At 45.8% G+C, this 27,308-nt stretch overlaps 2 protein-coding genes across 2 annotated transcripts; both read right to left on the reverse strand.

The window, feature by feature from the left end:
- Positions 1-10,398: 10,398 nt before the first annotated feature.
- LOC121609273 (extracellular calcium-sensing receptor-like) lies at positions 10,399-14,517 on the reverse strand. The gene is made up of 12 exons (XM_041940859.1): positions 14,345-14,517; positions 13,766-13,944; positions 13,501-13,595; positions 13,161-13,340; positions 12,847-13,035; positions 12,511-12,722; positions 12,174-12,366; positions 11,852-12,061; positions 11,621-11,744; positions 11,322-11,515; positions 10,934-11,215; positions 10,399-10,821 (listed from the first exon to the last, which is right to left on the reverse strand). The coding sequence occupies exons 1-12, from the start codon at positions 14,515-14,517 to the stop codon at positions 10,399-10,401; spliced, it is 2,454 nt and encodes an 817-aa protein (XP_041796793.1).
- Positions 14,518-22,055: 7,538 nt separating this feature from the next.
- LOC121609276 (extracellular calcium-sensing receptor-like) lies at positions 22,056-26,253 on the reverse strand. Its single transcript, XM_041940861.1, has 12 exons — positions 26,000-26,253; positions 25,407-25,609; positions 25,166-25,257; positions 24,834-25,013; positions 24,523-24,711; positions 24,187-24,398; positions 23,847-24,042; positions 23,525-23,734; positions 23,294-23,417; positions 22,995-23,188; positions 22,591-22,872; positions 22,056-22,478 (listed from the first exon to the last, which is right to left on the reverse strand). Exons 1-12 carry the CDS (start codon positions 26,251-26,253, stop codon positions 22,056-22,058), a joined length of 2,559 nt encoding a protein of 852 aa, XP_041796795.1.
- Between the last annotated feature and the right edge of the window lie 1,055 nt (positions 26,254-27,308).

A 27,308-nucleotide genomic window follows, 5' to 3' on the forward strand; every position in this document is an offset into this window, starting at 1 on the left:
GTACTCGGGGCATCCATGCGCAGCCTCTATATCACGCATAATCTGTGGCGAAACTCGTTCATATTCCAATATTTTGTTATGATATGCTGGTGCTATTCCCCTCTGAGCCTGTGGTGGCATGTTATCAACATCCGGCGTCTCGAGACAACTACCTCTGACGTGGATGATGTCATTACCGAACGCCGGGCGCTGCGAGCAGCCGGCACCAACACGGCTGACTCTGCGGCGGTCTTCTACGAATACGCAATAACGAACCATAGCTGTGCCAAACTACAGCTAAACTAGCCGACCGCCGGTTGAGAGGGGATTAGAACCAGCATATCATAACAAAATATTGGAATATGAACGAGTTTCGCCCCAGATTATGCGTTATATAGAGGCTGTGCATGGATGCCCCAAGTACTCGCATTGCACAGATATACGCGCCGCTCCTCTGGGGCTTATTTCTTCAAAACGACTCCAAATGCCACCAAAGTTGTCTGGGTGAGTAAATGGTCGTATTTAATGCTACAAATAAGGTCCAGGTTGTAAAAAACGAACATTAACCTTTAAGGCATTTTGTTTCCTTCACACAACTAAGCAGATAAAGAATTAACATGATTTAGATCACATGCTTGATGCAAGGCCAGGGCAGTTGGGGAGGCCTCCAGACAAATTTGAAGAGAGTCATATGGTCACATTCAAGCCCGAAAAGCTATCTGGCCATCAGATGTTTCTTACTGTTTTTCTCAGGCCTCAACAAAATGATGAAACATTTGGGGGCAAATATGCAGAGCAGTAAACCATAGCTAGAGGCCAGGATTGCAAAAATTTCCACAGCGACAACATATTTCCCAGGAGAGCTAATGTAAGCAGGGACAAAGGCCACCCACACAGCACAGAATATCAGCATGCTGAAGGTGATCAGTTTGGCCTCACTGAAGTTGTCGGGGAGTTTCCGAGCAAGAAAGGCCAAGAGGAGGCAGGTGCAGGCCAGCAGGCCAATGTAGCCCAGGACCAGAGAGAAGCCAACCACAGAGGCCATGGCACACTCCAGGGTGACCTTTGACCCTTGGAAACCCAGATCATGTTGAGGCACTGGGGGACTGAGGGACAGCCATACAGCACAGATGATAACCTGAATGACAAGGGGAGATGTGTCAGTGATATTAAATTTCAACTGTACTTGCTATATTTTCTGTCTGTACTAAAATGTTCTCAACATTTAATCTATTCAACAATATTCATACCTGTATACAGGTGAAGAGGAATACACTTCCTCTCTGTTGGCCTGGACCAAACCACTTCATCAAGGTTTCAGCACCAGGCCGAGCTGAGCGGAAAACAGCAAGGACTACAATGGTTTTGACCAGGAGGCAGGAAACACAAAGTACAAAACTGATCCCAAAGGCTGCCTGCTGGAACCGACAAGTCCAGACTGATGGACGACCAATGAAGACCAGTGAGCACAGGAAGCACAGCTTCAGCGACACAAGAAGCAGGAAGCTCAGCTCTGAATTGTTGGCTCGCACCTAGAGGTGATAACAGACAAAGATGTGGCCATTTAAACAAGACATTACTTTTCCAGAGAAACTTATGACAAAAACATTGAATGCACAAAACAAACTTTCTGTTATGTTAGTCTGGGTTGTTACCATAGGTGTTTTACGGTAGTAAAGAAACACCACAAGCACAGCTTCTGTCACTGCAGCACCAGACACAGCTGCTGTTGTCAGAGTAATGCCCAAGGTTTCATTAAAGGAAAGGAAGTCCAGCTGACGAGGGATGCAGGCTGTTTGTTCAACATTAGACCAGAACTCAGATGGACAACGCTCACAGTGAAGGGAACCTGGAAGAGGAAAAAGGAGGAGAGATGGAAGGAAAACAAAACAAAAAGTGCAAAATGATGGTTGCAAACATGAATCTCTGTTGTCTTATGAAATGATTTCCTCACCAGTTTTATTGCTGATCTCCCCTTCAGCACATGGGATACAGTCAAAGCAGCAGAGAGGTTCTCCTTTCCTGTTGGCCTTTCTGGTACCTGGGGGGCAGCTCTCACTGCACACTGAAACAGGCACCTAAACAACAAGACAATTAATATTGTCAAAGACATGGTCTTGTGAGTGGACAATGACAACAACAACAACAACAAATGATTTAATGGCCTTTAGACAACATGTTGATCTGACTACCTGAGTGGATCCTGTGCTCCACTGAATAGCTGACTCATTCAGGTGGAGGTCAAACCCATCCACTCGACCAATCAAAACAAGTTTGAGTGACCCCTCAGGGGTGTTCTGCCAGTTGACAAGGTCGTACTTTGCTGGAATGTCGGCACCTTGGAAATAAAACCTTTCCCCTTGTGGTGTGGTGACGTTCACTTTGTTCAAGTGCTGCAACAGCTGAAAGTGTTGGACAAATATCTACATGAAAACTGCATTTACAACATTAAGATTATCATTGCTTTAAGAACAGTCACTTTTCATAAGATGACATCGTGATAATCGTGTTTACCTCTATGGGTTTGATGTGTTTTGGAGAGGAGCAAGTGAAGCTCTTGTTACCAGGAGGGCTGTCTCTGTTGGGGCAGGAGAGAAGGCTGTGAAGGGCGTGGGCTGCAGCATAAACAGCAAGGTAGACATTATATGCCACCCTTAGCTGGGAGGTGTCAGTGAAGGGAAGTTGAACTCCCTCCAGGGACTCTGTCCCACTGCAGGGTGGTAGAGAATCTTTCTGAAGGGACCTCTTGCCAGGAGATGAAGTAGAAACATTTGACGGATTGTTAGTTTTGAGCGCTGAAGATAAATATGAAGAGAGAGGTGCTGCATGTGATTGTTTAGCTCCAGGACTGCACCCAAACTCTTTTTGCCAGAGTTCTCGCAAGAATTCATCATCAGGACGATGACTTGGGTGCAAACCTCTCAGATAATTTTCAAATCCAGGTATTGTTGAACTTCGAATGGCCACTCCAAGAACACCACTTGCCACTTTAGAGATGGTAAGATCTTGGAGAAGATCATCACTGGTACTCCAAGCCTCACTGGCCAGAAACTGTCTGTCAGTCACCTACAGTTAGAGGACACTGAAATAAATTCCCACAAGGAAAACAACATTTTGTTCCTCAAAAATATATTTCTTTGTGTAATGATTAAATCCTGAGGCTCCATATTTCCATCCCAGGTGCTCACATTTATCTTGGCCAGTTCCAGAAATACTGCCTTTGCATCTATATACCAGCAAAAAATGAGAATCACCCTCGCAGTCGAAGCTTGAATTGTGAGTGCTGCACGTCGGGCATCACTCACTATAGTTTCTGTGTGCACAGTCTCTATGAATTCCAAACACACGCCTTTCCCCTGAATCTCTTCCTGAAACACCTGAAATATAGAGGTCAGAACAACAACTATGATCACATGTAGCTCATTTGCACTGTCCACTGTATGAAGGAGATACATGAGAGACATTTTCAGGCAATTTACATTAGAATAGCAAGAACATGCACCTGTAGCCCCAAGTGACCATAATCATTGTTTTCTATCACTGCACCCATCCATGTCCATTGGAAGCGAATGGCCATTTGTGCCATGACCCGGGCTTGGTAGATATCACTGGGGATTGTTCTGAAGAAGTTAGGAAAGTTTGTCCTGTCACTAAGACAGGGACAACTCGCCAAGTAGCTGATCTGATGGAAAAACAACAGAAATATCTTTTTGACATTGCTTTTAGAGAATTAATCCCATTATACAATTTTATATTTGATTAAAATAATTTAAGAATTGTTTCAGCCTCTTGTTGTAGACTGCATAAAATACAGTCATCAGAGGTTTTTTCCAAGAAATGAAACTCACAACTGGCACAGAGAAAGGCCCCAGGGTCCTGGACATCATTATGCCTGTTGTTGATGAAGCAGCACCAATGAGTAATGAAACAGGCTGACCACCTGCTGATAACATTGGACATATAATTACTCAAACACAGTCTTTCTACGCTTTCATCAGTTGTTGTTTTCATGGACATAGCAAATGTTACCTGAATAATAAATTATATCAACTCATACCTGCTTCCTCTCTGGGTTGTTCATAATCTGCAGAACGAGGCATAGAGGCTGATAAACCACAGCTGTGCGTGTCTCCTCCGACCAGTGACAGTGCACCCTGCAGAGCCCAGGGGTATCGGGAACAGCTGTCAAGTATACGGTAGCCCAGCTTCACTCCTGGTAGCAGGGTGCTGTTACCATTAATTTCCTCCACCGCAAACGCCATAGCATATATATATTTTAAAGGCTCTAGATCTAAACTGAGACCACAGGAATAGTAATTAGAATAATGTCAATCAGTGAAAGACAGATAATCATTGTGGGCATGTATAGAAACAAAAAAATATCCAAAAACGTGTATAAATACATACAAGTAATACAAAAAAGAGCAAATATATTGACTTAACTCTACTATCATAAATCTGTGTTTATATCTATGCATATAACCATAAAATTCTCATTAATAATGGTCCTATTGTAAAACATAATGAAAGCCACAATTATTGCATACCTTACTGGCTTGACACTTTTTAAGCTTATTTTGAATATTAACAAAAACATTCGCATTACTGAAAAATGTGAAAAATACAGGCAGTGTACTGTCATCATATGAACAACATAATAACCATTAAACATTCAACAATAATAAGTTATGATTAAGTTTTACCCAGTGCAAGGTTGATAATGTGGCATCTTGGTGAAGACCTGCTGGACAGCTGAAGATTTGTAATACACATTGAAAAGTCCACCGATAATCACATCTCCATCCTGGAAGAGGCTCTTGTCACCCGGTGCGCCCCACCTGGAGCACACTGTTGCGTGGACCACCTCCAGCCCCATCTGTCTGCCCACTACACTGAGGAGCAGCAGAGAGAGGGCTGAGGAGGTCCAACGAGTGAGGAGCCAATGGAAGCAAGACAAGGATGCAGCTGTTCTGGACATGTATCACATATAAGTGACTTTTATCTGAATGTAAGAATATGCATCACTGAGAAGTGCAAGACATTCAATCTGTGGAAAACACAGTTCACATCAAACCTGACAACAGAGTGCATGAAGCAGAGAGAAAATGGTAAGGCACCTCACAGACAATGTTCAACGGTTCCTGTTACCAAAGACAAATTCCATTAAATTCAACATGTGTGCAAATATAACACCACAGCCACATGTCAGTCACCTGCACAAAGGAAGGACAGTATGAGCAAAAACATGTTTCACTTTGTTAAGAAGCTCCTATCACAAGATACATTTTCAGATCTGAAACTGGTGTCTTGACTGAAACGCACCCCCCTCCCACTCTGCACAAGTGAAGTGTTGATGTGATATTTATAATAGCTATAAAGCGTTTTGCAAGGAGGACCCTGATGACACAAGCAGCTCACAACCCAAAATAATTTCTCTCGAGAGTGATGGTGGAAAAACAATACAATGCTAGCAAATGATCAGGGTGTGTGAAGTTAGCAGTAGCCCAAAAGCCTCCAGGCTGCATAAATTCTGAATACATGCACCTGTGAATGTACAGATAACATGCAGCCTCTCTCACACGACAGGGTGCTTTTCAATAAAGGTTATTTTCAGTTGATTCTGGTCAATCTAAAACAGAAAAATGTGCTATTAAATGTTGTTTTCTGCACAACTAATTTCCTATGACCAGTTATGTTGAGCAGCTTCTTTAACCTTTTTGCTGAGGTAAATGCACACAGTCGCACCACAACGCTTGTTCTTGATCTTTTCAATTTAACATTTTTTTAACTTGACAACAGAATAATACTCCCAAAACAACTTGAAAGACAACTGTTATTATTTTTTTTAGATATTATGAAAGAGTAATATTGCAATTGTATTGCACTCTGGCCACCATGCATGTCTCAATCCCCTGCAGCACAACACTTCTTTTCAATGAATTATCTATTAATTTCATGTGTTGTGATTTCAATCAAAATATTTTAGATTGTGAGAAAGTGATGGAGAGTTTTATTGAGTTCAGATACAGTTTTTATTCAAAACAGAAAAAGAGAACAACACACTACATGAATCCAAAATAATTTAATTGTGGAAGTTGATAAAAAGAGACGAGAGGTGAGCTTGAGTCTCTGTTTATTTATTTAACTCCACACAAAACTTAACTGCTTCCAACAAGTTCGAAGTTTTTAACCACACTCACGCCTTCCAAAACCAGAAAACATACCCCTGCTGTCCCTTCAGAATAATAGTGTTCTTTGTGTGTGAGATCAACAGAACTAGTGTCACCACACAGGTCCCCCCAGAACACACAAAAGTACACAACCGTCAAAAACAACATGTTAAAACACAGCATAAACATACACAAAAGAAAAGGCACAACTGTGTGAAATGCAAAACCCTAAGTATACCGCTCAGGCAACTTGATCGCTCTACCCCTACGACTGTGCTGAGCAGTCACAGGCGGCGGGGCAGGAATGGACAATGGTTCGACCTTAGGGACAGGATTCGGAGGGCAGCCCCGGCGGGCAGGGCGTGCCAGCTCCACCTCGTCATCCTGGAGCACATGAGCGGGCTTCAAACGATCAACTGAAACCCGGTCCTTCCCCGTTCCCATCTCCACCAGAAAAAACTTACGCCCCATTTCCAGCACACGAAAGGGACCATCATAAGGAGCCTGCAATGGAGAGCGGTGTGCGTCATGTCGAATAAAAACGTACTTGGCTGACATAAGGTCCTTCGGGATGTACGACTGAGGCAGGCAGTGGTGCGCTGCGACTGGCGAGAAAACTCCAGCCCCCCGTTGGAAACTAGACCTCCCAACCACGCTGGGGCCCAAACCCGGAACACTGGGAAGGAACTCTCCGGGGACCCTCAGAGTCTGACCCAAAACCAACTCAGCGGAGGAGGAGTCCAGGTCCTCCTTGGGGGCGGAGCGCAGGCCCAACAAAACCCAGGGCAGCCTGTCCACCCAATTACTGTCCACCAGAGACGCACGGAGGACAGCCTTCATAGTACGATGAAACCGCTCACACAGTCCATTAGCTTGTGGGTTGTATGCTGTGGTCCGGTGGAGTTTGGCAGGCAGCGCATGTAGTGGCCCAAACCTTAACGTCCTTCCTGAGGCCAGGCCACACAAACTTGGCCCCCACCAACCTAACAGAAGCTTTAACCCCCGGGTGGGACAGGGAGTGCACAGCATCAAAAACGCGGCGGCGCCAAGCAGCAGGGACCAAAGGGCGTGGCTTGCCCATAGAAATGTCACAAAGGAGGGTTGTCCCACAGTCGTGAAAAGGGACATCCTCCAACTGCAAACTAGACTCGGCCGTGCGCAGCATCTGCACCTCCAAGTCCGCCAGCTGGTCTGCAGCCATCCCAGCATAGTCTATTTCCAAATTAACAGTGGCGACAAGGGCACGAGAGAGGCAGTCCGCAACCAAGTTGTTCTTCCCGGCCACATGTTGAATGTCAGTTGTAAACTCGGAAATAGCAGAAAGCTGTCGTTGCTGCCGTGCCGACCATGGCTCAGAGGTTTTGGCCATAGCAAACGTAAGAGGCTTGTGGTCAACATAAGCAGTGAACTCCCGGCCCTCTAAGAGGAACCTGAAATGGCGTGTAGCGAGGAAAAGGGCTAAGAGCTCTCTGTCGAATGTGCTATATTTCCTCTCAGATTCTCGCAATTTCTTGCTAAAAAAGGCCAGGGGCTGCCAGGCCCCATCCACCCACTGCTCACAAACCGCTCCGGATGCATAATTGGATGCATCAGTCATCAAGCCGATGGGCGCAGCAGGGTCGGGGTGGGCTAACAAGGCTGCATTGGCCAGCGCCGTCTTAGCATCGTCAAAAGCCCGCAATCTCTCTGGGGTCCACTCTATGTCCTGTTTACCCTTCTTGCCTTTCAACGCTTCGTACAGAGGGTGCATAATGTGGGCAGCTCGCGGGATGAAACGATTGTAAAAGTTAACCATGCCCAAAAACTCCTGCAAGGGCTTCACGGAGGAGGGGCGGGGAAATGCAGAAACTGCTTGGACTTTAGCAGGGAGTGGCACTGCACCCTGTTGTGACACACTATGCCCCAGGAACTCAATCTCTGAAAGTCCAAACTGGCATTTAGAGGGGTTCACAATTAACCCATGCTCACTGAGGCGCACAAAAAGCTGGCGAAGGTGTAACATGTGCTCCTCCACAGAAGCACTTGCCACCAGTATGTCGTCCAGGTACACAAAAAGGAAAGGCATGTCCCGCAACACAGAGTCCATGAGACGCTGAAACGTCTGCGCTGCTCCCTTCAGGCCAAACAGCATTCTCAAAAACTCAAAAAGCCCAAAAGGAGTGATGACTGCCGTTTTGGGAACGTCCTGAGGGTGGACCGGCACCTGGTGGTAGCCCCTCACCAAATCGACCTTAGAGAAAATGCCTGCCCCCGCAAGATGCACAGAAAAATCTTGGATGTGGGGAACCGGATACCTGTCATTAGTAGTAGCATTGTTGAGTCGCCGGAAATCCCCACAAGGGCGCCAACCCCCATCTGACTTAGGAACCATGTGCTGGGGTGAAGCCCAAGGGCTGTCAGAACGGCGCACAATGCCCAGCTGCTCCCTGTTGGCAAACTCCTCTTTAGCTATGACCAACTTAGCCGCATCCAAACGGCGCGCACATGCAAAAACTGGCGGGCCCACAGTTGTAATGTAGTGTTCTACCCCGTGCTTAGCCACTGCAGCAGAAAATGTGGGAACAGTGAGGGTGGGAAACTCAGCGAGAAGACGTTGGTACACATCCCCCGTGGCTAACATGTTAGCGAGAAGCGGCCCTGTTTTCCCCAGAGTACATGGGTAACAATCAAAAGACACAGCATCAATCAAACATCTGTTTGCTACATCTAATAACAGTCTGTATGCACACAAAAAATCTGCGCCCAGAATTGGAACTGAAACAGAGGCTGCAACAAAATCCCAGCTGAACTCACGCCCTTTAAAACACACAGTCATGAACCTGGTGCCGAAGGTGCGGATGGGGGTGGCGTTCGCCGCGTCCAGAGGGGGCCCCTGTCCGTGTCCCAGAGCGTCTGCAGATGAGGCGGGTACGATGCTCCGCTGCGCCCCCGAATCCACAAGGAAACGTCGTCCTGAAGTGCTGTCCTCAATGAAAAGCAGCTTACTGTCGTTGCCAGTGCAAGTAGCTGCTAGCGAGCCGGCCTTCCCGTTTCCCGGCTGCTGAAAGGAGCAGGTGGAATACAACACTGTGCTTTCACTCCAAAACGGCGGTGGTAGAAACACAGGCTGCTCTCCTTCCTCTGGCGCTCCGTGACAATGGCCACCTCCACAGAGCCGTCGACATCATGCTGCACTGGCAACACGGCATGCACTGAAAACTGCCTGGATGCCAGCAAAAGTCTGTCCGCTTCTTCGGCTAAACCCCGATAATCTTTAGTGCGAATCAGGGAAGAGTTGGCCAGGGCAGTACGCACTTGTGGCGGGAGTTGGCGCTGGAACAGGTGGATGAAAAGAAACGAAGCATCACCGGAGCCAAGCAGCGCTAACATATTCTCCATCAGCTCAGAAGGCTTGCTATCTCCTAAACCAGTCAGAGACAACAGGCGATCGGCTCGCTCCATATCCGAGAGCTGGTACCGTTGCAGTAACTCCTTCTTAACCGCAGCATACTTGCCGGACTGAGGCAGGTCCCGGAGCAGTCCCATTAACCTGCGTGTAGTGGCTGAATCCAAAGCCACGACGACGTGAAAATACTTTGTGTCGTCCATGGTTATGCCGCGCAGGTGAGCCTCAACATGTTGAAACCATGGCTCCGGGTCGTGCTGCCAAAAGTCCGGGAGTTTAACAGTAGCCGCGAAAACAGCCGGTGCGGCCGTGGCAGCGGCAGCAGATGAAGTGCTCTCTACCGACATGCTGCGAACGTCGGGGTCACCAATGTGGAAGTTGATAAAAAGAGACGAGAGGTGAGCTTGAGTCTCTGTTTATTTATTCAACCCCCCACAAAACTTAACTGCTTCCAACAAGTTCGAAGTTTTTAACCACACTCACGCCTTCCAAAACCGGAAAACATACCCCTGCTGTCCCTTCAGAATAATAGTGTTCTTTGTGTGTGAGATCAACAGAACTAGTGTCACCACATAATGAGAATTTTAGTGAGCAGCATTTAATTTAACTGTTTTTCTAAATGGTGCATGAATAATGTATGATAGCATTAAAATATTTCTATGAACAGCAGAAAACTTGGATATTCAGTTACCAATGAGAGCCATAATTATGTGGGGCTTTAAGGCATTTTGTTTCCTTCACACAACTAAGCACATAAAGAATTAACATGATTTAGATCACATGCTTGATGCAAGGCCGGGGCAATTGGGGAGGCCTCCAGGCAAATTTGAAGAGAGTCATATGGTCACATTCAAGCCAGAAAAGCTATCTGGCCATCAGATGTTTCTTACTGTTTTTCTCAGGCCTCAACAAAATGATGAAGCATTTGGGGGCAAAAATGCAGAGCAGTAAACCATAGCTAGAGGCCAGGATTGCAAAACTTTCCACTGCAACAACATATTTCCCAGGAGAGCTAACGTAAGCAGGGACAAAGGCCACCCACACAGCACAGAATATCAGCATGCTGAAGGTGATCAGTTTGGCCTCATTGAAGTTGTCGGGGAGTTTCCGAGCAAGAAAGGCCAAGAGGAGGCAGGTGCAGGCCAGCAGGCCAATGTAGCCCAGGACCAGAGAGAAGCCAACCACAGAGGCCATGGCACACTCCAGGGTGACCTTTGACCCTTGGAAACCCAGATCACGTTGAGGCACTGGGGGACTGAGGGACAGCCATACAGCACAGATGATAACCTGAATGACAAGTGGAGATGTGTCAGTGATATTAAATTTCAACTGTACTTGCTATATTTTCTGTCTGTACTAAAATGTTCTCAGCATTTAATCTGTTAAAAAATATCCATACCTGTATACAGGTGAAGAGGAATACACTTCCTCTCTGTTGGCCTGGACCAAACCACTTCATCAAGGTTTCAGCACCAGGCCGAGCTGAGCGGAAAACAGCAAGGACTACGATGGTTTTGACCAGGAGGCAGGAAACACAGAGTACAAAACTGATCCCAAAGGCTGCCTGCTGGAACCGACAAGTCCAGACTGATGGACGACCAATGAAGACCAGTGAGCACAGGAAGCACAGCTTCAGCGACACAAGAAGCAGGAAGCTCAGCTCTGAATTGTTGGCTCGCACCTAGAGGTGATAACAGACAAAGATGTGGGAAAGACAATACTTTTTCAGAAAGACATGTGTCAAATGCATACAACAAACTTTCTGTTATGTTAGTCTGGGTTGTTACCATAGGTGTTTTACGGTAGTGAAGAAACACCACAAACACAGCTGCTGTCACTGCAGCACCAGACACAGCTGCTGTTGTCAGAGTAATGCCCAAGGTTTCATTAAAGGAAAGGAAGTCCAGCTGACGAGGGATGCAGGCTGTTTGTTCAACATTAGGCCAGAACTCAGATGGACAACGCTCACAGTGAAGGGAACCTGGAAGAGGAAAAAGGAGGAGAGATGGAAGGAAAACAAAACAAAAAGTGGAAAATGATGGTTGCAAACATGAATCTCTGTTGTCTTATGAAGTGATTTCCTCACCAGTTTTATTGCTGATCTCCCCTTCAGCACATGGGATACAGTCAAAGCAGCAGAGAGGTTCTCCTTTCCTGTTGGCCTTTCTGGTACCTGGGGGGCAGCTCTCACTGCACACTGAAACAGGCACCTAAACAACAAGACAATTAATATTGTCAAAGACATGGTCTCCTGAGTGGACAATGGAACAACAGCAAATGATTTAATGGCCTTTAGACAACATGTTGATCTGACTACCTGATTGGATCCTGTGCTCCACTGAATAGCTGACTCATTCAGGTGGAGGTCAAACCCATCCACTCGACCAATCAAAACAAGTTTGAGTGACCCCTCAGGGGTGTTCTGCCAGTTGACAAGGTCGTACTTTGCTGGAATGTCGGCACCTTGGAAATAAAACCTTTCCCCTTGTGGTGTGGTGACGTTCACTTTGTTCAAGTGCTGCAACAGCTGAAAGTGTTGGGCAAATATCTACATGAAAACTGCATTTACAACATTAAGATTATCATTGCTTTAAGAACAGTCACTTTTCATAAGATGACATCGTGATAATCGTGTTTACCTCTATGGGTTTGATGTGTTTTGGAGAGGAGCAGAAGCTCTTGTTACTAGGAGGGCTGTCTCTGTTGGGGCAGGAGAGAAGGCTGTGAAGGGCGTGGGCTGCAGCATAAACAGCAAGGTAGACATTATATGCCACCCTTAGCTGGGAGGTGTCAGTGAAGGGATGCTGCACTCCCTCCAGGGACTCTGTCCCACTGCAGGGTGGTAGAGAATCTTTCTGAAGGGACCTCTTGCCAGGAGATGAAGTAAAAACATTTGATGGATGGCTAGTTTTGAGCGCTGAAGATAAATATGAAGAGAGAGGTGCTGCATGTGATTGTTTAGCTCCAGGACTGCACCCAAACTCTTTTTGCCAGAGCTCTCGCAAGAATTCATCATCAGGATGATGACTTGGGTGCAAACTTCTCAGATAATTTTCAAATCCAGGTATTGTTGAACTTCGAATGGCCACTCCAAGAACACCACTTGCCACTTTAGAGATGGTAAGATCTTGGAGAAGATCATCACTGGTACTCCAAGCCTCACTGGCCAGAAACTGTCTGTCGGTCACCTACAGTTAGAGGACACTGAAATAAATTCCCACAAGGAAAACAGCATTTTGTTCATACAAAATATATATCTTTGTTTTAATGATGAAACCTGAGGCTGTACATATGTCTTTGCCAGTTGCTCACATTTATCTTGGCTAGATGCAGGAACAGTTTCCTCACATCGGTATACCAGCAAAAGATCAGAATCACCCTCGTAGTTGAAGCTTGAATTGTGAGTGCTGCACGTCTGGCATCACTCACTATAGTTTCTCTGCTCACGGTTGCTATGAATTCCAAACACACTCCTTTACCCTGAATCTCTTCCTGAAACACCTGAAATATGGAGGTCAGAACAACAACTCTGTTCACATGTAGCTAATTTGCACTGTCTACTGTATGAAGGAGATACATGAGAGACATTTTCAAGCAATTTACACTCGAATAACAAAATCATGCACCTGTAGTGCCAATTGACCATAATCATTGTTTTCTATCACTGCACCCATCCATGTCCAGTGGAAGCGAATGGCCATTTGTGCCATGACCCGGGCTTGGTAGATATCACTGGGGATTGTTCTGAAGAAGTTAGGAAACTTTGTCCTGTCACTAAGACAGGGACAACTCGCCAAGTAGCTGATCTGATGGAAAAACAACAGAAATATCTTTTTGACATTGCTTTTAGAGAAATAATACCATTTTATTTTTGATTAAAATGATTTCATAATTGTTTCAGCCTCTTGTTGTAGACTGTATAAAAATGCAGTCATCAGAGATTTTTCCCAAGATAATGAAACTCACAACTGGCACAGAGAGAGGCCCCAGGATCCTGGACATCATTATGCCTGTTGTTGATGAAGCAGCTCCAATGAGTAATGAAACAGGCTGACCACCAGCTGATAACATTGGACATATAATTACTCAATCACAGTCTTTCTATGTAATAATCAGTTGTTTTCATGGACATAGCAAATGTTACCTGAATATTAATTATATCAACTCATACCTGCTTCCTCTCTGGGTTGTTCATAATCTGTAGAACGAGGCATAGAGGCTGATAAATCACAGCTGTGTGTGTCTCCTCCGACCAGTGACAGTGCACCCTGCAGAGCCCAGGGGTATCGGGAACAGCTGTCAAGTATACGGTAGCCCAGCTTCACTCCTGGTAGCAGGGTGCTGTTACCATTGATTTCCTCCACCGCAAACGCCATGGCATATATATATTTTAAAGGCTCTTGATCTAAACTGAGACCACGGGAATAGTAATTAGAATAATGTAAATCAGTGAAAGACAGATAATCATTGTGGACTTAAATATAGAAACAACAAATGTGCAACAATGTGTTTTAATACATACAAACAGAAGAGAAATACACAAGAATATATTGAATTAACTCTACTATCATAAATCTGTGTGTGTACATATATATGTATGTGTGTGTACATATATATGTATGTGTGTGTGTATATATATATATATGTATTCACATATACTCGACACTTTGTAAGCTCATTTTGAATATTAACAAAAACATATTCGCATCACTGAAAAATGTGAAAAATACAGGCAATGTGCTGTCATCATATGAACAACATAATTCCCATTAAATATAAAACAATAATAAAAGTTATGATTAAGTTTTACCCAGTGCAAGGCTGATAATGTGGCATCTTGGTGAAGACCTGCTCGACAGCTGATGGTATGTAATACACATTGAAAAGTCCACCAATAATCACATCTCCATCCTGGAAGAGGCTCTTGTCACCCGGTGCGCCCCACCTGGAGCACACTATCGCGTGGACCACCTCTAGCCCCATCTGTCTGCCCACTACACTGAGGAGCAGCAGAGAGAGGGCTGAGGAGGTCCACCGAGTGAGGAGCCAGAGGAAGCAATACATGGATGCAGCTGTTCTGGACATGTATCACATATAAGTGACTTTTATCTGAATGTAAGAATATGCATCACTGAGAAGTGCAAGACATTCAATCTGTGGAAAACACAGTTCACATCAAACCTGACAACAGAGTGCATGAAGCAGAGAGAAAATGGTAAGGCACCTCACAGACAATGTTCAACAGTTCCTGTTACCAAAGACAAATTCCATTAAATTCAACGTGTGCAAATATAACACCACAGCCACATGTCAGTCACCTGCACAAAGGAAGGACAGTATGAGCAAAAACATGTTTCACTTTGTTAAGAAGCTCCTATCACAAGATACATTTTCAGATCTGAAACTGGTGTCTTGACTGAAACGCACCCCCCTCCCACTCTGCACAAGTGAAGTGTTGATGTGATATTTATAATAGCTATAAAGCGTTTTGCAAGGAGGACCCTGATGACACAAGCAGCTCACAACCCAAAATAATTTCTCTCGAGAGTGATGGTGGAAAAACAATACAATGCTAGCAAATGATCAGGGTGTGTGAAGTTAGCAGTAGCCCAAAAGCCTCCAGGCTGCATAAATTCTGAACCTGTGAATGTACAGATAACATGCAGCCTCTCTCACACGACAGGGTGCTCTTCAATAAAGGCTATTTTCAGTTGGTTCTGGTCAATCTAAAACAGAAAAATGTACAATTAAATGTTATTTTCTGCACAGCTAATTTCTTATGACCAGTTATGTTTAGCAGCTCCTTTAACCTTTTTGCTGAGGTAAATGCACACAGTCGCACCATGTCACACCGCGGTGAGGTTTGTCCCGTCTTGGGTTTTTGTCTTGTTATTTCCTGTTTTTATTTTGTGAACCTAACTCTCCTCTCGTTTCAGAGCACTTGCCCTCCCTCATGTGTCACTGGTGCGTCCTCCTGATTACCTATTGTCTCCACCTGTTGCCTATTACCCTCCATGTGTTTAAATAGTCTGCGTCTCCCTTGTCCCGTGCCAGTGTGTTTTTCGTCAGATGGTCGTTTCACCCGTGCCCCCCAAGATCCACAGCCATAGTTCAAGTTGCCAAGTAAGCCTTTGATCCTCTTCGTGAGCGTTTTGTGTTTTGAAAATTTTCATAGTCTAGTTCTGAGTTTTTGAGTTCCTTAGTTATTTCCTTGTATAATCATAGTCCTCCTTGTGAGTGTTTTTTTTGTTGTTCAGGTTTAGTAGTCTTTGTCCTAGATATTTCATAGTCCTCCTTGTGAGAGTTTTTCAGTTGTTTTAGCCTAAGAGTCCAGTATCGAAATTACCTCGTAGCCTAATCATTATCCTCCTTGTGAGCGCTTTTTGTTTCATAATTTTCAGAGATAATTGTTGATAGTTTTGTTATTTTTCCTCCTTCTGGAGCGATTTCTGTTTTCTAAATTTTATAGCCTCGATCCCTCTCTTCAGAGCGTTTTGTGTTGTTTTTCTTATAGGTTAATTTGTTCCCTCAAGTTCTGGCCACTACCTGGTCCAGGACGTGTCAATCTAGAATAAGTTTCATAGCCACTTGCTTTCACGTTCATCGAAGAGGTCACTGGTTGTTTTTGTGTGTACAATAAAAGCCTGTTACGTTGCCACTCTGCACCTGAGTCCTCTATTCAGTCCCGGCCTGACAGTACACACTGGCCAGTATGGACTCAGCAGAGACCGACCAGCTCACGGCCGCCATGCACGCCCAGGAAGCCCGTATCTCCCGTCAGGAGGAGTTTCAGGCGGCCATGGCTTCCCAACTCGGGCAACTCTCGTCCCAGGTGAGGGACTTGGTCGACCACCTGCGGCAAACCACCATGCCTCCTGCAGAGCCACAGCCTCCACCTCCCGCCACGGGTTCGGTGCAGCACGCTCCTTTCAGCGGAGCAGGTCCCAAGCTGGCACCACCGGAGCGTTATTCTGGAGAACCAGGACAGTGTAAGTCATTCCTTACAGACTGCTCCATCCATTTTGAACATTCTCCTCATGCTTTTCCCACAGAGCGATCCAAGATCGCCTTTATGGTTTCGCACCTGACCGGGCGGGCAAGGACCTGGGCTATGGCGGAGTGGGATCGCGACTCACTTCTGTGTAACGCACTCAATGACTTTAAAGAGGCGTTGTTGAGGACATTCGATCCGGTGACAACCAGCAGGGAGAAGGCTCGTGAGTTGAGTGGACTGAAACAAGGCAAGAATTCTGTCTGCGACTACGCCATTCATTTCCGCACGCTGGCGGCAGAGAGTGGGTGGAATTCCACGGCGTTATACGACGTGTTTTTGAAAGGGCTGTCTTCATCCATCCAGGAGATGCTGGTTCCGCTGGACTTGCCTCCTGACTTGGATTCGCTCATCGCTCTGGCCATCCGCACCGACAACCGAATACAAGAGCTCAAGCATTGCCGAGGAAATCGGCTCACAGAGGAAAGACTCGCACGCGCTCCGGCACCGGTGTGGCTGGAACCCCGATCCTCGCTCCCAGACTCACATTTCCCCGCCTCCTCGAGTGGAGGTCCCGAACCCATGCATCTCGGCCGGGCGCGGTTAAACCCTGAGGAGCGCCGGCGTCGGCTGATGGAAGGTCGGTGCTTCTATTGCGGGGAGGCTGGTCATCTCATAGCCTCATGCCCCACCAAGAAACTTAAACCGGAGAGTGCGGTCGCGACGCCGGACCGATCTCCACGAGCCCTCACCCCGGTCAAGGTAATCCACCGTAACACCACCACTAGTCTCAAAGCGCTTATTGACTCAGGGGCCGATGAAAGTCTAATGTCCTGGGGTTTGGCCACCCAGCTGGGGTTAAAGTCCATGCCGTTGCCCACCCCTGTTCGGGCCCGGGCCCTGGACGGCAAAGAACTATTTTTTATCACGCACACCACTGAGCCACTGGAACTGCTTATAAGCGGGCACAAGGAATGTACTAACTTTCTCCTGTTCAGATCCACATCACAGACTCTGGTTCTCGGATATCCATGGCTATGCAGACACAACCCACACATAGACTGGAAAACTGGGGCTATAAGGGGGTGGGGGCATGACTGTAGCGATCACTGCGGGGTCAACACAGTTCAAGGAAATAACACGTCTGCCATTAACCATGTCTCTTTTCATGTCACCACAGACGCCGAGACCAACCTGACATCCGTGCCCGCATGCTACCACCACCTCCGTGAGGTATTCAGTAAGACCAAAGCTATGTCACTCCCTCCTCATAGACCATATGATTGCGCCATAAACCTCATCCCCGGCTCCACCATTCCCAAGGGCCGACTGTATTCGGTCTCCGGCCCTGAGAGAGCGGCCATGAATGAATACATTCAAACCTCTCTTAGGGCGGGTCTAATCCGCCCGTCATCCTCCCCGGCCGGGGCGGGGTTTTTCTTTGTGGCCAAGAAGGACGGATCCCTCAGACCCTGTATAGATTACAGCCCGTTAAATGACATAACCGTTAAGAATCGCTATCCACTTCCGCTCATGTCCACCGTCTTTGATCAGCTCCAACAGGCCAGAGTCTTTACTAAATTAGACCTGAGGAATGCTTATCATCTAGTTAGGATCAGGGAGGGTGACGAGTGGAAGACAGGGTTCAATACCCCCAGTGGCCACTATGAATATCTAGTTATGCCATTCGGTCTGACCAATGCCCCTGCTGTATTCCAAGCCATGATCAACGACGTTTTAAGAGATTTCATAGATCATTTTGTTTATGTTTACCTTGACGACATCCTTATTTATTCACCTGACATCGAGACACACAAGAAGCACGTCTCGGTCGTATTGCAGCGATTGCTAGATCACAAGCTCTATGTCAAAGCTGAAAAGAGTGAATTTCATGCCGAAACCATCTCTTTCCTGGGCTTCATCGTAGCCCCTGGGAAGATGCAGATGGACCCGGCGAAAGTAAGTGCGGTGACTGAATGGCCCACACCCGATAGCCGCAAGAAGGTTCAGCAATTCCTCGGATTTGCGAACTTCTATAGGCGGTTTATCAGGGGCTTCAGCGCTATAGCAGCTCCCCTGCATGCTCTCACCTCTCCCAAGGTGCGCTTCACCTGGACACCCGGAGCCGAGACCGCTTTCAGGAGGCTCAAGACTTGCTTCACCACAGCGCCGGTCCTCACTCTGCCGGACCCCCAGCGGCAATTCACGGTGGAGGTGGACGCCTCCAATGAGGGCATCGGGGCTGTGCTGTCCCAGCGCTCGGAGCAGGACGGAAAGATGCATCCTTGTGCGTTCCTGTCGCGGCGCCTATCCAAAGCAGAAAGGAACTATGACGTGGGCAACCGGGAGCTGCTGGCTGTAAAAGTGGCGCTGGAAGAATGGCGACACTGGCTGGAGGGGGCTGAGCACCCGTTCATAGTCTGGACAGATCATAAAAATCTGGAGTATATTCGCAAAGCCAAGAGATTAAACTCTCGCCAGGCCAGGTGGACGCTGTTTTTTAACCGTTTTTCTTTTTCTCTCTCTTACAGGCCGGGGTCCCAGAACGTCAAACCCGATGCTCTGTCACGTCTCTATGACCCCGAGCCTGTTGCCAAGGAACCTGAGCCCATCCTTCCACGGACCTGTGTGGTAGGAGCGGTAACTTGGCAGATAGAAAAGGAGGTTAAGCAGGCAAATGGGGAGACCCCGCCACCTAGTGGGTGCCCAGATAATCGGTTGTTTGTCCCTCTCAATCTGCGCCCACAGGTGATCCACTGGGCTCACTCCTCGCTGCTTTCCTGCCATCCGGGAGTTCGGCGGACGATGTTCGCCATCTCGCGGAGGTTCTGGTGGCCGTCCATGGAGCCGGAGGTCCGGGAGTACGTTGAGGCGTGTTCGGTCTGTGCTAGAAACAAGCCATCCTCCGGGTCACGTACGGGTTTGTTGCAACCCCTGCCTATTCCCTCCAGACCGTGGTCCGACATATCCATGGACTTTGTCACAGGGCTTCCAGTCTCACAAGGTAATACCACAGTTCTCACCGTTGTCGACAGATTTTCTAAAATGACCCGGTTTATAGCTTTACCCAAGCTCCCGTCAGCCAAAGACACGGCTGAAATCATGATTAACAATGTGTTCAAAATTCACGGATTCCCAAAAGACATTGTTTCAGACCGGGGCCCTCAGTTTGTGTCACGGTTCTGGAGGGAATTCTGTCGGCTCATCGGGGCCAGAGCCAGCCTGACCTCGGGATACCACCCGGAGGCTAACGGCCAGACCGAGCGTCTCAACCAACAGCTGGAAACCGGCCTCCGGTGCCTGGTGTCCCAGAACCCCTCCACATGGAGCAAACACCTGGTCTGGGTGGAGTATGCCCACAACTCTTTACCCACGTCAGCCACAGGTTTTTCCCCATTCAAATGTGTATATGGTTATGAACCCCCATTATTCACAGACCAAGAACCCGAAGTCTCAGTCCCCTCCGCCCATGCCATGGTCCGCCGATGCCGCCGCATCTGGGCGGCGGCTCGCCAAGTGCTCATTCGCCAGGGGGACAGGACCAAGAAAGCAGCGGACCGCAAGAGACGCCCGGCACCTGCCTACCAACCCGGACAGAAGGTGTGGCTCTCGGCAAAGGATTTGCACCTTCGGGTCCCCTCGAAGAAACTGGCACCACGTTTTGTCGGACCATTCCCCGTCACTAAAGTCATCGGCCCGGCCGCTGTCCGTCTCCGCCTGCCACGCTCCCTCCGGGTCCACCCCACCTTCCATGTCAGCCAGGTTAAGCCTGCCAAGGAGAGCCCCATGGTCCCAACCCTCCCTCCCCCTCCTCCTCCGGAGATGCTGGATGGGGGGCTCGTGTATAAGGTGAATCGCCTGTTGGCGGTGCGCAACAGGGGCCGGGGTAAACAGTACCTCGTCGACTGGGAGGGTTACGGCCCGGAAGAAAGACAGTGGGTCCCCTCCCGTTTCATAGAGGACAAGACGCTCATTGCGGACTTTAATAGACGGCATCGTGACCAGCCTGGACCGTCTGGTAGCCGGTCCTAGAGGGGGGGGTTCTGTCACACCGCGGTGAGGTTTGTCCCGTCTTGGGTTTTTGTCTTGTTATTTCCTGTTTTTATTTTGTGAACCTAACTCTCCTCTCGTTTCAGAGCACTTGCCCTCCCTCATGTGTCACTGGTGCGTCCTCCTGATTACCTATTGTCTCCACCTGTTGCCTATTACCCTCCATGTGTTTAAATAGTCTGCGTCTCCCTTGTCCCGTGCCAGTGTGTTTTTCGTCAGATGGTCGTTTCACCCGTGCCCCCCAAGATCCACAGCCATAGTTCAAGTTGCCAAGTAAGCCTTTGATCCTCTTCGTGAGCGTTTTGTGTTTTGAAAATTTTCATAGTCTAGTTCTGAGTTTTTGAGTTCCTTAGTTATTTCCTTGTATAATCATAGTCCTCCTTGTGAGTGTTTTTTTTGTTGTTCAGGTTTAGTAGTCTTTGTCCTAGATATTTCATAGTCCTCCTTGTGAGAGTTTTTCAGTTGTTTTAGCCTAAGAGTCCAGTATCGAAATTACCTCGTAGCCTAATCATTATCCTCCTTGTGAGCGCTTTTTGTTTCATAATTTTCAGAGATAATTGTTGATAGTTTTGTTATTTTTCCTCCTTCTGGAGCGATTTCTGTTTTCTAAATTTTATAGCCTCGATCCCTCTCTTCAGAGCGTTTTGTGTTGTTTTTCTTATAGGTTAATTTGTTCCCTCAAGTTCTGGCCACTACCTGGTCCAGGACGTGTCAATCTAGAATAAGTTTCATAGCCACTTGCTTTCACGTTCATCGAAGAGGTCACTGGTTGTTTTTGTGTGTACAATAAAAGCCTGTTACGTTGCCACTCTGCACCTGAGTCCTCTATTCAGTCCCGGCCTGACACACCACAATGCTTGTTCTTGATCTTTTCAATTTAACAATTTTTTTTAACTTGACAACAGAATAATACACCCAAAACCACTTGAAAGAAAACTGTTATTATTTTTTTTAGATATTATTAAAGAGTAATATTGCAATTGTATTGCACTCTGGCCACCATGCATGTCTCAATCCCCTGCAGCACAACACTTCTTTTCAATGAATTATCTATTAATTTCATGTGTTGTGATTTCAATCAAAATATTTTAGATTGTGAGAAAGTGATGGAGAGTTTTATTGAGTTCAGATACAGTTTTTATTCAAAACAGAAAAAGAGAATAACACACTACATGAATCCAAAATAATTTAATGACAATTTTAGTGAACAGCATTTAATTTAACTGTTTTTCTAAATGGTGCATAAATAATGTATGATAGCATTAAAATATTTCTATGAACAGCAGAAAACTTGGATATTCAGTTACCAATGAGAGCCATAATTATGTGGGGCTTTAAGGCATTTTGTTTCCTTCACACAACTAAGCACATAAAGAATTAACATGATTTAGATCACATGCTTGATACAAGGCCAGGGCAATTGGGGAGGCCTCCAGGCAAATTTGAAGAGAGTCATATGGTCACATTCAAGCCAGAAAAGCTATCTGGCCATCAGATGTTTCTTACTGTTTTTCTCAGGCCTCAACAAAATGATGAAGCATTTGGGGGCAAAAATGCAGAGCAGTAAACCATAGCTAGAGGCCAGGATTGCAAAAATTTCCACTGCAACAACATATTTCCCAGGAGAGCTAACGTAAGCAGGGACAAAGGCCACCCACACAGCACAGAATATCAGCATGCTGAAGGTGATCAGTTTGGCCTCATTGAAGTTGTCGGGGAGTTTCCGAGCAAGAAAGGCCAAGAGGAGGCAGGTGCAGGCCAGCAGGCCAATGTAGCCCAGGACCAGAGAGAAGCCAACCACAGAGGCCATGGCACACTCCAGGGTGACCTTTGACCCTTGGAAACCCAGATCACGTTGAGGCACTGGGGGGCTGAGGGACAGCCATACAGCACAGATGATAACCTGAATGACAAGTGAAGATGTGTCAGTGATATTAAATTTCAACTGTGCTTGCTATATTTTCTGTCTGTACTAAAATGTTCTCAACATTTAATCTATTCAACAATATTCATACCTGTATACAGGTGAAGAGGAATACACTTCCTCTCTGTTGGCCTGGACCAAACCACTTCATCAAGGTTTCAGCACCAGGCCGAGCTGAGCGGAAAACAGCAAGGACTACGATGGTTTTGACCAGGAGGCAGGAAACACAGAGTACAAAACTGATCCCAAAGGCTGCCTGCTGGAACCGACAAGTCCAGACTGATGGACGACCAATGAAGACCAGTGAGCACAGGAAGCACAGCTTCAGCGACACAAGAAGCAGGAAGCTCAGCTCTGAATTGTTGGCTCGCACCTAGAGGTGATAACAGACAAAGATGTGGCCATTTAAACAGTCATTACTTTTCCAGAGAGAATTGTGACAAAAACATTGAATGCACAAAACAAACTTTCTGTTATGTTAGTCTGGGTTGTTACCATAGGTGTTTTACGGTAGTAAAGAAACACCACAAACACAGCTGCTGTCACTGTGACACCAGACACAGCTGCTGTAGTCAGAGTAATGCCCAAGGTTTCATGAAAGGAAAGGAAGTCCAGCTGACGAGGGATGCAGGCTGTTTGTTCAACATTAGACCAGAACTCAGATGGACAACGCTCACAGTGAAGGGAACCTGGAAGAGGAAAAAGGAGGAGAGATGGAAGGAAAACAAAACAAAAAGTGCAAAATGATGGTTGCAAACATGAATCTCTGTTGTCTTATGAAGTGATTTCCTCACCAGTTTTATTGCTGATCTCCCCTTCAGCACATGGGATACAGTCAAAGCAGCAGAGAGGTTCTCCTTTCCTGTTGGCCTTTCTGGTACCTGGGGGGCAGCTCTCACTGCACACTGAAACAGGCACCTAAACAACAAGACAATTAATATTGTCAAAGATATGGTCTCCTGAGTGGACAATGGAACAACAGCAAATGATTTAATGGCCTTTAGACAACATGTTGATCTGACTACCTGATTGGATCCTGTGCTCCACTGAATAGCTGACTCATTCAGGTGGAGGTCAAACCCATCCACTCGACCAATCAAAACAAGTTTGAGTGACCCCTCAGGGCTGCTCTGCCAGTTGACAAGGTCGTACTTTGCTGGAATGTCGGCACCTTGGAAATAAAACCTTTCCCCTTGTGGTGTGGTGACGTTCACTTTGTTCAAGTGCTGCAACAGCTGAAAGTGTTGGACAAATATCTACATGAAAACTGCATTTACAACATTAAGATTATCATTGCTTTAAGAACAGTCACTTTTCATAAGATGACATAGTGATAATCGTGTTTACCTCTATGGGTTTGATGTGTTTTGGAGAGGAGCAAGTGAAGCTCTTGTTACCAGGAGGGCTGTCTCTGTTGGGGCAGGAGAGAAGGCTGTGAAGGGCGTGGGCTGCAGCATAAACAGCAAGGTAGACATTATATGCCACCCTTAGCTGGGAGGTGTCAGTGAAGGGATGCTGCACTCCCTCCAGAGACTCTGTCCCACTGCAGGGTGGTAGAGAATCTTTCTGAAGGGACCTCTTGCCAGGAGATGAAGTAAAAACATTTGATGGATGGCTAGTTTTGAGCGCTGAAGATAAATATGAAGAGAGAGGTGCTGCATGTGATTGTTTAGCTCCAGGACTGCACCCAAACTCTTTTTGCCAGAGTTCTCGCAAGAATTCATCATCAGGACGATGACTTGGGTGCAAACTTCTCAGATAATTTTCAAATCCAGGTATTGTTGAACTTCGAATGGCCACTCCAAGAACACCACTTGCCACTTTAGAGATGGTAAGATCTTGGAGAAGATCATCACTGGTACTCCAAGCCTCACTAGCCAGAAACTGTCTGTCAGTCACCTACAGTTAGAGGACACTGAAATAAATTCCCACAAGGAAAACAAGATTTTGTTCATACAAAATATATGTCTTTGTTTCATAACGAAACCCTGAGGCTGTACATATGTCTTTGCCAGTTGCTCACATTTCTCTTGGCCAGTTCCAAAAATACTGCCCTTGTGTCTGTATACCAGCAAAAGATGAGAATCACCCTTGCAGTCGAAGCTTGAATTGTGAGTGCTGCACGTCGGGCATCACTCACTATAGTTTCTCTGTGCACAGTCTCTATGAATTCCAAACACACTCCTTTCCCCTGAATCTCTTCCTGAAACACCTGAAATATAGAGGTCAGAACAACAACTATGATCACATGTAGCTAATTTGTGCTGTCTATATGAAGGAGATACATGAGAGACATTTTCAGGCAATTTACATTTGAATAATAAAAATATGCACCTGTAGTGCCAATTGACCATAATCATTATTTGCTATCACTGCACCCATCCATGTCCAGTGGAAGCGAATGGCCATTTGTGCCATGACCCGGGCTTGGAAGATATCACTGGGGATTGTTCTGAAGAAGTTAGGAAACTTTGTCCTGTCACTAAGACAAGGACAACTCGCCAAGTAGCTGATCTGATGGAAAAACAACAGAAGTATCTTTTTGACATTGCTTTTAGAGAATTAATACCATTTTATTTTTGTTTTAATAATCATTTCAGCCTCTTGATGTAGTCTGTATAAAAATGCAGTCATCAGAGGTTTTTTTCCAAGACAACAAAACTCACAACTGGCACAGAGAGAGGCCCCAGGATCCTTGAGAGAAATATGCCTGTTGTTGATGAAGCAGCACCAATAAGCAACGGAACAAGCTTAGTACCTGCTGATAACATTGGACATATAATTACTCAATCACAGTCTTTCTATGTAATAATCAGTTGTTTTCATGGACATAGCAAATGTTACCTGAATATTAATTATATCAACTCATACCTGCTTCCTCTCTGGGTTGTTCATAATCTGCAGAACGAGGCATAGAGGCTGATAAACCACAGCTGTGCGTGTTTCCTCCGACCAGTGACAGTGCACCCTGCAGAGCCCAGGGGTATCGGGAACAGCTGTCAAGTATACGGTAGCCCAGCTTCACTCCTGGTAGCAGGGTGCTGTTACCATTAATTTCCTCCACCGCAAACGCCATGGCATATATATATTTTAAAGGCTCTAGATCTAAACTGAGACCACAGGAATAGTGATTAGAGTAATGTAGATCAGTGAAAGACAGATAATCAATGTGGACATGTATAAAAACAAAGAAATATCCAAAAACATGTATAAATACATACAAAAAAGACAAAATATATTGAATTATCTCTACTCTAATACATCTGTGTTTGTATATATGTATATAACATTAACATTCTTATTCATAGTGGACCCATTATAAAACATAATGAAAACCACAAATATTGCATACCTTACTAGCTCAACACTTGTAAGCCTATTTTAAATTTTGACAAAAACATCACTGAAAAATGTAAAAAATACGGGCAATGTGCTGCCATCATATGAACAAAATAAAACCATTAAATATACAACAATAATAAGTTATGATTAAGTTTTACCCAGTGCAAGGCTGATAATGTGGCATCTTGGTGAAGACCTGCTCGACAGGTGATGGTATGTAATACACATTGAAAAGTCCACCAATAATCACATCTCCATCCTGGAAGAGGCTCTTGTTATCCGGTGCGCCCCACCTGGAGCACACCTTCGCCTGAACCACCTCCAGCCCCATCTGTCTGCCCACTACACTGAGGAGCAGCAGAGAGAGGGCTGAGGAGGTCCACCGAGTGAGGAGGCAGAGGAAGCAAGACATGGATGCAGCTGTTCTGGACATTTAACATATATACACTCAATAACTGTTATCTGAATGTCAGAGTGCAATAAATAAGTGATACATTCAGTCTCTGTAAACAACAATTCACATCAAACCTGTCTGATGTCACCTGGAGAAAAAATGGTAAGGCACCTCCGAGACAGAGACAACAGTTTCTGTTAGATAGTTCCCATTAAATTCAACATGTGCAAATGTAACATCACAGCCACATGTTAGTCACCTGCAAAAAGAGAGGACAGTCTTGACAGAGACATGTTTCACTTTGTTAAAAAGCTCCTATCACAAGATTCATTTTCAGTTCTGAAACTGGTGTCTTCTCTACAACATACCCCCCTCCCACTCTGCGCAAGTGAAGTGTGCATGTGAGCATTTATAATAGGTGTAAAGCGTTTTGCAACAAAGTAAAACTGATGACATAAGCAGCACACTGCCCAAATTATTCCTCTCGAGAGTGATTCTGGAAAAACAATCAAAAGCTAGCAAGTGATTCGCATGAAGATAGCAGTGGTGGGTGTGTTTGTGTGAAGGGTATGTTTACTATAGATTCAGTACTGTATGATGTCATTCAAATGACCTGGGGTAACTGAGATACCATTTGGAAGAATGATCAAGAAAACCTTTTGGGGAATTTTTTTTTACCAATTATCTGGAAAGTTCAGATCAAGTATGTAAGAAATCATCTAACTATATTTGTCTTTTTCTCACAGATTTCCAAGGAATATTGTACTATGATTGATCCATAAAACTTAAAGGTGTTGGTGTGTCTATCTTGGAACCAGTATGGGGAATAGTATGCCCAGAGCAACAGGTGTGTCATTTGGCAGCTCTATTATACAGTAATTTCATGAGCAATTACATCCCATTATGTTCAAGGTGGCATATGGGGAAAGATGAGGCTGTTTATGACTTACAATAAATTGATTTCGAGTTTGAGCTGCAATCTTGATGAATTATGTTACTTTATAGTATAACAGGAAATAAGCATGGGATTTGATGAAATCAAATATTTCAGTATTTTATTGCATTGGTAGGAA

The sequence above is a fragment of the Chelmon rostratus genome, chromosome 7, assembly GCF_017976325.1.
Source record: "Chelmon rostratus isolate fCheRos1 chromosome 7, fCheRos1.pri, whole genome shotgun sequence".
Taxonomy (NCBI): Eukaryota; Metazoa; Chordata; class Actinopteri; order Chaetodontiformes; family Chaetodontidae; genus Chelmon; species Chelmon rostratus.